The sequence below is a fragment of the Pinus tabuliformis genome, chromosome X (genome assembly GCF_031772625.1).
Source record: "Pinus tabuliformis cultivar Carrire ecotype Pingquan chromosome X, CPIR1, whole genome shotgun sequence".
Taxonomy (NCBI): Eukaryota; Viridiplantae; Streptophyta; class Pinopsida; order Pinales; family Pinaceae; genus Pinus; species Pinus tabuliformis.
In genome coordinates, this window is record NC_142308.1 from 891,288,284 (window position 1) to 891,299,038 (window position 10,755).

The window sequence follows — 10,755 nt, forward strand, 5'->3', positions numbered from 1 at the left end:
GAGGTACTTTCCGAGGAAGGGGAAGTCAAGGTGGTAGAGGGAGATCTACAACACCTAAAGGTGGAGCTAGCAGCAGCTCAACCCAGCATGCACCCATAGGAGGTGATGCAAGAGGCGGAGGGAGTTTTTCTAGAGGAAGAGGGGGTAGAGGAAGAGGAAGAGAAATAAGATGTTACAGATGTAACAAGATGGGACATAGAGCTTTTGAGTGCCTAGAGAATGCAAGAACATGCCAGAGGAATGCAATTGTTGCTCCAGTTGAGGGAGAAGCATCGAAAACAACAATGGTAGAAGAAGAAAATATACTAGAGAGAGGAGAATCTTTGGTAGTTAATAAAAATTTTTCTCAAGCTAGAAAAGGAGGTAATTGAACCATCACAAAGAAAGACTTTAATTAGGATAGTGTGTAAAGTCCAAGGGAAATGGTGCCAGATGTCATTGATAGTGGCATCACTAATAATTTGGTAAACCATTGGTGGATCTGTTAATCTGACTCATTATGTTGATAATGTTTCACTGAAACTTGGGGGGGTTATTATTAAGATTTCAGCTATACAACATTATGACAATTCTGCAAGTTTATTTCTAGGAATGCCATTCATTAATTCTGTATTGCCTGTTACAATAAGCAATGATAAAATTATTTGCAACATCAAAAAGAAAACAGTCTTAATAAGAACGCCTGTTCTTCAGCCGAACTAGTTGGAAGTGATGAGGGAGAAGATACAACTGTTTTAGGATATGGACATAAAGAATTCTGGATTTGCTGAGGTTTGACTGAGAGTAAATTAGGCACAGAATTCATAGTAGCAGCAGTTGTAGTAGTTGATACAGAGGTTGTGTCAGAGTATTCTTCTGTATCATCTTCTTCAAAAACAACCGAATCATTTTCATCACTAAAGTGATCTTCAAAAACTTCAGATTCTAAATCAGAATCGTGATAAGCAAGATTCATTTTATTACTGACATCAGGCAGAGACTCAGTATCAGAAAGAGAAGCATCAGTCAAAATATATACATCTGAGACTTCATCATCAGAATTGACTACTGACCAGTCATCTGCAAATTATAGAAGTGGTGGAGAAATCGAAGTTGAAGACAATGAAATATCCAACACCTTACAAGGTGTCATGGTTGCAAAAGGGACATCAATTGTTAGTAAATGAACAGTGTGAAGTTGAATTTTGGGTGGGAAAGTACAAAGATAAAATTGTATGTGACATGATGCCAAGGGATGTGTGTCACATATTGCTTGGAAGGCCTTGGCAATATGACAGAGGAGCCATGCATGATGGAAAAAGAAACACCTACATGTTTGGAAAGGATGGTGTCAATCATGTGCTGTTGCCTCTGCAAGAAGAAAATGTACTTGGAAAGAAGACTGGTCCAAAAACTCTGTTACTTGGAGGAAAGCAATACTTGAAGAAGATTGAAGAAAATGACGTAAATTTTGTTCTAATTTGCAAGGCCAAGGTAATAATGACTTCTACTAAGGTTTCTGATTTACCCATTGAAATTCAAGAAATGTTGGAGAAATATTGTGATATTATTGTTGATGATTTGCCTAATGAATTACCACCCATTAGAAGAATCAGCCATCATATAGATTTGATTCCTAGAGCAAGTCTACCTAACAAATAAGCTTACAGAATGACTCCTACAGAAAATGAAGAGGTTAGAAAGCAGGTGCAAGAATTGCCTCACAAAGGGTTGATCAGAGAAATATTGAGTCCTTGTGGAGTACCAACAGTGCTGAGTCCAAAGAATGATGGAGGTTGGAGAATGTGTACAGATTCAAGAGCCATCAATAAAATCACAATCAAGTACAGATTTCCATTACCTAGAATTGAAGATTTAATGGATTTCTTGAGTGGAGCAAAGTATTTTTCAAAACTAGATCTTAAAAGTGGGTATCATCAAATAAGGATAAGAGAAGGGGATGAGTGGAAAACCACTTTCAAGGTAAATGAGGGATTATATGAGTGGAGAGTAATGCCTTTTGGGTTGTCAAATTCACCAAGCACATTCATGAGACTCATGAATGAAGTTTTTAAAGATTTTATTGGTAAATTTGTAATAGTATATTTGCATGATATATTAGTTTACAACAGGTCTAAGGAGGAGCATATAAGGCATTTGAATTATGTCTTACAAAGGCTGCAACGGGAGAAATTATTGCTGAATTTGAAGAAGTGTTCATTCATAAAAGAAGAGCTAGTATACTTGGGTTTTGTCATCTATGCTGAAGGGCTGAAGATGGATCCAGAGAAGATGAAGGCAATCATGGAATGGCCTTCACCCAGGAGTGTTTTTGAGGTAAGAAGCTTTCATGGTCTTGCTAGCTGTTTTAGAAAATTCATTAAGAATTTTAGTAAGATTAATGCACCTATTATTGAGACCATAAAGAAGGACAAACAACCATTTAGATGGACTGCTGAATCAGAGAAGAATTTTCAGCTGTTAAAGAATAAAATCATTGAAAAGCCTATTTTGGTTTTACCTGATTTTAGTAAACCTTTCCAAGTGAAGTGTGATGCCAGCGAAGAAGCAATTGGACATGCTTTAAGCCAGGAAGGTAGAACAATAGCCTATTTTAGGAAAAGCTAAATGATTCAAAAAAGAAGTATTCTTCTTATGATAAGGAGTTCTACACAGTTGTGCAGTCATTGAAGAAATGGAGGTATTATCTAATGTCAAAGGAATTCATCCTTTATTCAGATAACCATGCACTAAAGTTTATAATGCAACAGCTAAAGCTCAGCCAAAAACATGCCAAATGGGTGGAATATATTCAAGGTTTCCATTTTGTTTTGGAGCATATAAATGGGCAATCAACCAAAGTTGCAGATGCCTTAAGTAGGAGGAATGTATTATTTCAAGAAAGTCAAATCCAAGTGTTGGGTTTTGATTTTCTTAAGGAATTATATGAGACTGATTCAGATTTTAAAGAGGCATTTGAGGCTTGTAAAAATCTTGTTTTGATGGATAGGAGTAAATGGTTGGATTACTTCTTAAAAGATGGACTGTTGTTTAACAAAAATCAGTTGTGCATACCAAACTATTCAATGAGGGAGAATTTAATCAAAGAAAAACATAGTGGAGGACTTGCATGTCATTTTGGTGTAGAGAAAACTTATGAGCAGCTAAATAGATTTTATTTCTAGCCGAAAATGAAATCTGAAGTGGAGAAGTATGTGAAAACTTGCAAAGTCTGTCAACATGAAAAGGGAAGAAGCCAAAGCACAGGTTTTTATATCCCATTACCAATTCCAGATAGGCCTTGGGATATGGTAAGTATGGATTTTGTTTTGGGCTTAGCAAAGACGACAAAGAGGTAATGACTCAATTTTTGTTGTAGTGGAAAAATTTTCAAAAATGGAACACTTTATTCCATGTTATAAGACTAGTGATGCTTCTCATATTGCTAATTTTTTTTTTAAGGAGGTTGTAAGATTGCATGGGTTGCCTAAGAGTATTGTCTTAGATCGAGATTCCAAATTTGTTGGACATTTCTAGAGGACATTATGGAAGAAGCTCGGAACTAAATTAAGTTTCAGTTCTGTCTATCATCCACAAACTGATGGAAAGATTGAAGTTGTGAACAAGAGTTTGGGCAATCTTGTAAGGAACCTTACAACAGAACATCCAGAGCAGTGGGATCAAGTATTGGCACAAGCTGAATATGCATATCATGACTCATCTAACAAGAGTACAGGACAGATTCCATTCCATATTGTTTATGGAATGCATCCAAGAGGAGTAGCTGAGTTAATAAACTTGGGAAAAGAAGAGATGAGAAGTGTAGAGGGTGAAGACTTTGCTTCAGAAATGCCAGCAGTACATGAACAAGTGAAACAATAGCTGTAGGATAGCAACATCAAGTACAAAACTAGAGCAGAAATGAGAAGAAGAGAGGTGAACTTTGAAGTTGGAGATCTGGTTTTAGCACATCTTTGAAAGGAGAGGTTTCCAAAGAGGGAGTATAACAAACTGAAGTTCAAAAAAAATGGACCGTGCAAAGTGTTGAGGAAATTTTCTGCAAATGCCTATGAGATTTAGTTACCCCCTGATGTTGGAATATCACCAACTTTTAATGTTTCAGACCTGTACAAGCATGAAGGTGAAAATGTAGATGATACAACACAAGATCAAGAGAACCAAAAGATTGACTAGGTAAAACAGCTACCCGCAGTAAATAATCTGCAACCAGAAAGACTTTTGGATGAGAAGGTGTTTAAGAAAACAAGGAGACAAGAGTACTTCCAGTATTTGGTAAAGTGGAATGATCAGCCAATCACTGAAGCTACTTGGGTTACAGGAGACATGCTATAGAAATTAGGCAGTTATGTAGATGAACTCATGAATAGGAGCCCATGAAGAATTTTGTCCTTAGGAGTCATATGCAGGAGCATTTCACTTGGAGGAAAAGTCCTCAAACTTATTCCAAAAATTCAAAAAAATCTATAGGCAAAGTAGTGGAGTCCTTTCGCTAGCAATCTCCATGCTTTTCAAGTTCAAGATAATTATGAACAAAACATTCTGTAATAATCACTCATAGATAAGCAATAATAAGTTTTATGCATGAATGTTTTAAAGTGCTCTATGTAAAAAGCCATGCTTTTGTAAAGGATAATGGCCAAGAAGGCTTTATATATTGATTATAAATAAAATAACGGGAGGCCTAGAGTTAGATTCGTGCTTGGAAGCATTATCATCTGAAGAAAAACCTCTCTCTGCATCTGATTATATTGTTCTATATTGAATGTTAATTATATGCGTGTATCAGTTTAATTTCTTTCTTCTAAGTTTGAATATGGATGAATTAGCCTTATTTTCCCATGAATATTTAGGATGGATCCTTTAAAATAATTTTTCCTTTATATCGGTAAGTGCAGGCTTCTTAAATTGTCATATAGAGTTCCAAGGAAAAATTTGTTTACATAGAGAAATCACGAAATTTCCTTAGCCAGAGTATAATTCCAAACCTGAAATTTATTAGATTTGGTTCATACCCATATCGGATCCGAACTAATATCGTGTTGCGGAACCACAAGTGGAGTGGAAGACCATTGGAATCGCCAAAGTTTGAATTTTGATAGCTCAGACTTGAAATGCCATAAAGTGGGGTGGATAAGTTATCGGGTCTGCGTTTGTTATCGCATCACAAAGTCAAAGCGGGAGGATCTAGGCCTTTGGAACTTTGGAGTCACCAATAGCGATTGCCGATTATCGCATTAGAAAAAAGGGTGTTGAAAGGGTCGATTATTACAGCGTTGATAGTGTTATTTTTTGTTAATGCAAAGTCTTGGAAATTAAGCATCGATAGTGTATTTCCTTTGGAATTGTACCAAGACCATTTGAAATCCGCGACAGTGTTGAAAAGCACCAATAGTGTATTTTGTTCCTTTGGAATGAAATCTCCATGGATTGTGTTTTTTGCATGAAAATGTAGTTTCCTCATGTCTAGACAGGCCGATAGTGTATTGCATTAATCCCATTTTAAAAGCCCGCCGATAGTTTGTTGTGTAAATCCTATGGATTTACAATTCCGATAGGAATAGAGGGTTGGTTTGTTAATTGTGAACAATAACTAGCGTTGGGGTGATCAGAGGAAAACCCATGAAGCACTTAGGCTAATAATAGATGACTAATACACCTGTATAAAGAGAAAGAAGAATTAAGCCAAATATTGAAGAAATTTTAGCCAAATTTGAGAGGTTGTCTATATTGCCTGCATTGCCTACACCTAGGCCACCACTTCAATATAACGTTAGAGTCTATGAAATCATGATTAACATTTCTTTTGTTCTCATCATGAGTTTTCTTTTTTCGCGATTAGTAAGCATTTCTTTTTGCAACTTTGTCAAATCTATCTTCAAATCTTCGAAGTTGCCATTCAATTTTTCTTCTATACCATCCATCTTAACATCCATGCCATTCACCTTAGCTTCCATGCCATCCATCTTACCTTCTAGGTCATCCATTTTAACTTCCATGCCATTCATCATAGTGCCTACGCCATTCATCTTAGCTTCCTTTCCATCCATCTTAGCTTCCATGCCATCCATCTTAACTTCCACACCATTCACCATAGCTTCCATTCCATCCATCTTAGCTTTCACACCATTCATCTTAGCTTCCATGCCTTTCGTTAAACCATCCATCTTAGCTTTTGTTACCTTTTTTGAGAGTGAAATTTGTTGCACTTGGTCTCATAATTTTGGTATATCATGTTGCATTTCTTCCTCTTTTTCAAGAGTCATGCTAGAGCTTTCAGGTTGCTTACTAGGTGTTTCCATTTTCTTTCTTCAAGGCATCAATTAATGATAACTATGCCCTTTGAATCGCTTCAAACTAATTTTTCAACCCAAAATTATGCAAAATTTTAAAAAGACTACACATTTTTTCTTGCTTTGTAGGAGCTTGATATTGAATCTACTGTATCTCTGTAATTGTGGATCTCCAAGGTCTGAAATTTTGTCCTGTGGTAACCCTCAAAGTTCTCTTTCCAATGCCACCAGTCTAATCAAAATTGGATTCTCCAAGAAAGAGTTATGCCCAATCTCCCAAGATAACATCATCGATTATATACTTTTTTGTAGAGTGAACTTGTACGAAGTGCCATGTGTTACTGTTTCAACCTTTAGGTCTACAAATGATAGACAAAAAACTACACTCTGTTCTCTTTCTTTAACTTCTTACAAAATTTCAATCCGATGCTCAAAGAGAAATTTATGATGATTTTCCCAAGGTCACATGTTTGGGATGTAATTTAGGAGCATACAAAAAATTAACTTCCTTTGATCATATCTCGAAAAATATAGAGATAAAAGATCTTAGAATTCTGCTCACACGAGTTTTCATTTCAGCTTCTGAAACATCGTAGAAAAGAAGTTATAGTGACAATGCCACGATGGCCTGTTTGGAGTAGCAAAATCCTAGAATCCAAAGCTTTGATACCAAATGTTAAGAGACCAACTCACAAAAAGACAGAAAATATAGATCAACGAATTCAAAATCAGCCTCTTTGAGGGGGAAACCTCCTCTACATTACATAAATGAACAATTCTTGGATGATACAAATGAAAAAACCTCCTTTCTATATATAGGAGTCTAAGGGGTCATAATATAATTAAAGCCGACATAACAATAATAATATAAGGGCGCAACAATAACAATAGTGGGCTTTTATGGGGAACAATAATAAAAATATGGGGACAATAGGGGCAAAAAAGTAACAATAAGGGCTACAATGACAATAGTAATGGGAGAATCACCAGTATTATAAGGACCTAACACTCTTGATTTAGATAAATGCATTTAACACTCTTGATTTAGATAAATGCATTTCACCCAACCTGGATTTCAAACTGAAGGCATACTCCATGGAGGTTGCGAGATGAGCTATATAGAAATGACCACTCTCGGTTTCAACATTGTGTGAATTCTCCATTAGTAGCAAAAAAACCTTGTATGTGAAATCACCTAAGTAATATGAAGAATAGTTGATCCACTTTGCATCATTAGAAGTATGTCGCTTCCTCTTATACCCAAGCCTTACTACACTTTCCAATTTTCCTATCATTCCAACGCCTTTAATGTCGCAATACTTCCCAAGCAGGCATTGGGCATTGGAATTTACAGTAATGATTTTCTTCCTACAACTAATCCCAAAATCCTTTAAGGCTATCAAGCTCAAGCGTCTTTCCTAAACTTGGAATGTGGGGTTCTCAATTCCTTTCCTTCATTAAAATTTAGTATTCCTCAGATCTCGCATATATTTGTCTAGTAATAGATTGTAATATACGTGGGTAATCCATACAATAACATGGAACATACTCCTTATAAATGAAAAATTCCATGGATACCTAAGGAGAGTAAAGGAATGAAATAATTCCCCCATTTTTGTATAGACATAGGAGGGACAAGAGGCGTCCCATACCATTACTTGAGGTTTCACTTTACTAACTAAATTTTCCTTCACACGTGTCATGGTAGTGGAGGATGAGTAGAATTCCCCTTATCAAAAACTAGTTCTCCTTGGTCCAAGGTGGCAACTATGTTAGCTAACAAATCTACCACTGGGTTAAGGTTTCTTTTGATGTGATAAAGTTCTACAATTTCAAACATAGCAATTTGGAGATTGATCTTGTGCGAAATAGCGAATTGAGGTTGATCTAAATTCTCAATGATCTTGATCACCTGTTGAATTACTATCATGGAGTCACCAAAGATAGAAAGAGGATGAATTTCCTTGGAGGTTGTGAGTTCTAAACCTTTCCATAATGTTAAGTATTCAGTCTCGTCACTGGTAGATTTTCGTAGGCCCCAAGCATATTGGACTGCTCTTTTCTAATCGAGGCTAAGAATAACTCCGCCCACTCAGTCCTACCAAATAAATATGAATTATTATTATTATGGAATAAATATCATTTTTTTATTTACATATAATTATTATCATCAATATATAATTTATATATAAATTTTTTTATCAATATTAGATCTATATGTAAATGAGAATTGATATAGCAACATTTATATGTTATCCCTAAGATTTAACACATATTTATGATGTATTGTAAATCATAGTTTCTGCTTACAATTATTTCCATTGGCATGATATGTTGATAAATTTTTTTGATAATGAACATCAAATATATATATATATATATATATATATATATATATATATATATATATATATGAAATTAAAATGAGATTGATATTAAAAAATTGAATATTTAATATTTATAATGTTAATATACTTTTATATATGTGCATGTGTTATTTTTTATATTTTTATAAGAATACACTGTGTTTTCTAATAAAAGTTATATGTTATAGTTTTAAATCTAGAGAAGATAAATTATGTACGTTTGTATAATAATCAAATCATTACACTAAGGTGTGTCTTTAACTTATAAATTAGAAATTTAATACATCAATTTGGTATCTACCTTAATTAGACCATAAGCTTGGTCTATAGAGACTTTGGCTTGAGATTTTTTTTTTTTTACATAAATGTATAGCCAAAATTTGATTTCAAAAAAATATCCTTCATCTAATATATCATCCAACATACTCAAATCAACTCATAAATTTAAATTTAAAATTCATTTATTTCTCCACCTATAAACCACACACCAACTATTTACATAAATAAAATTGATTAAATAAATATGTATCCAAATCTATCTTCCCATTTTCATGGAACCATAAATGTTTCGACTAACCAAACATTTTTACCCATGAACACCGTTCATAATTTTGATTTTTTTTAAAGATAACTCTATAAGATATATCCATACATGATGGATTAATTTTGGGGTGATACTAATAAAAATCAACGTTAATTGAGTCAACCTACTATCTGTATATTCATTGCATTGATTGTCTAGTGAGCCCTATCATGCATATTGAGTGTGTCTTGCATTTATTAGGTTTTATTTCTTTAGCCCACCAGCTGAACGTGCCTCGTAAACTAAAATGTGAGCATCCTCCAAGTCCGTCACTTCCACATATGTCTGCATTAAGTTCGTGTATGTCCTCGCTGAAGTTGAGTATCATCCATTGAAATCCCATTATATCACTGGCATTCCATTAGGTGTGTAGCTAACCAACCAACTCTAACATTACCCACCTGTCAAATATTTCATAATATGAGCAGTGTTGGCGTTCATGGTGGATTGCAACAATGGACCTATAACCAGACATGGATTGATCACTACCATATCCAAATTCCTTCTCTCAGCAATCTCCCATGCAGATTTCTCTGCCAACGTCTTTGCATAATAGTACCAGTTCTGCCCACACCAAGAAACAAAATTAGCCCATGGAATTCCACCCGTATCTACATAGAATTTATGTTTATATTTATGTGTTGTTAGATCCAAAGTAATAAATACATTGGTGTGTATGCAGTAGTCCAGATCGCTCCAGCAATCATCGTCAACAATGGCGCGAGGGTCTCTGTGAGGGTTCATGTAAACCGCACCGATAGAAGATGTAAATACTACGCGCTTCACCCCATTTCTGCGCACGCCTCCATAACATTCCTCGTTCCTTCCACTGCTGGCTCTATCACCTGATTCTGCATCATTATAGATAATATTTAATGTCAGTGTGCAACTTTTAGACAGATCCAATAGAGTTATAAACTTGGATGTAATAAGGTCGATTTTCAGGAAGTTCTTAAAGACAAACCCATAATTCAATCCCTCCCGCCCTCTGCGATTCCACTGGCCGAAACACTAATCAACTGGTAGGAAATAATAGAAGATAGATAGCGAAGCGATGTTGAACTGAAAATCTTGGATGAGACAGAGAGTGGAGGCCCTGTCGTGGCCGTCGGTCCCATGCAAATTCTGAGTAACGAAATGAGAGTGATGTTCTTCTTGAAAATCAGAAGGTTCAAGCTCAGAAAACTGTAACAAGAAATCATCTCAAAGGCAAAGGCGATGACAAGCAATATGAAATGTTGGCGAGGGACATTGCATTACCCGTTTATTATTATTAAATTATTAATTATTAATTGATTATTAATTTCATGTGATAGTTTATTATTATTCAATTGTGTAAAATTGGATCTAAAGATGCAGAATAGCCTAAAATAACACCTACGGAATCCGTCTCAAGAAAATTTCCCAATAACATAATAAATACATAGATAAATAAATATACTTTCATATAAAAAAAAATTACCAATATATTTTATCATTAAAATTTTAAATTTATTTAAAAAAAAATTATATAATA

At 34.9% G+C, this 10,755-nt stretch overlaps 1 protein-coding gene across 1 annotated transcript; it reads right to left on the bottom strand.

Annotated features, from left to right (window-relative positions):
* Positions 1-9,443: 9,443 nt before the first annotated feature.
* LOC149142554 (cinnamoyl-CoA reductase 2-like) lies at positions 9,444-10,207 on the bottom strand. Its single transcript, XM_089451512.1, has 4 exons — positions 10,204-10,207; positions 9,906-10,090; positions 9,641-9,803; positions 9,444-9,550 (listed from the first exon to the last, which is right to left on the bottom strand). The coding sequence occupies exons 1-4, from the start codon at positions 10,205-10,207 to the stop codon at positions 9,444-9,446; spliced, it is 459 nt and encodes a 152-aa protein (XP_089307638.1).
* Positions 10,208-10,755: the final 548 nt, after the last annotated feature.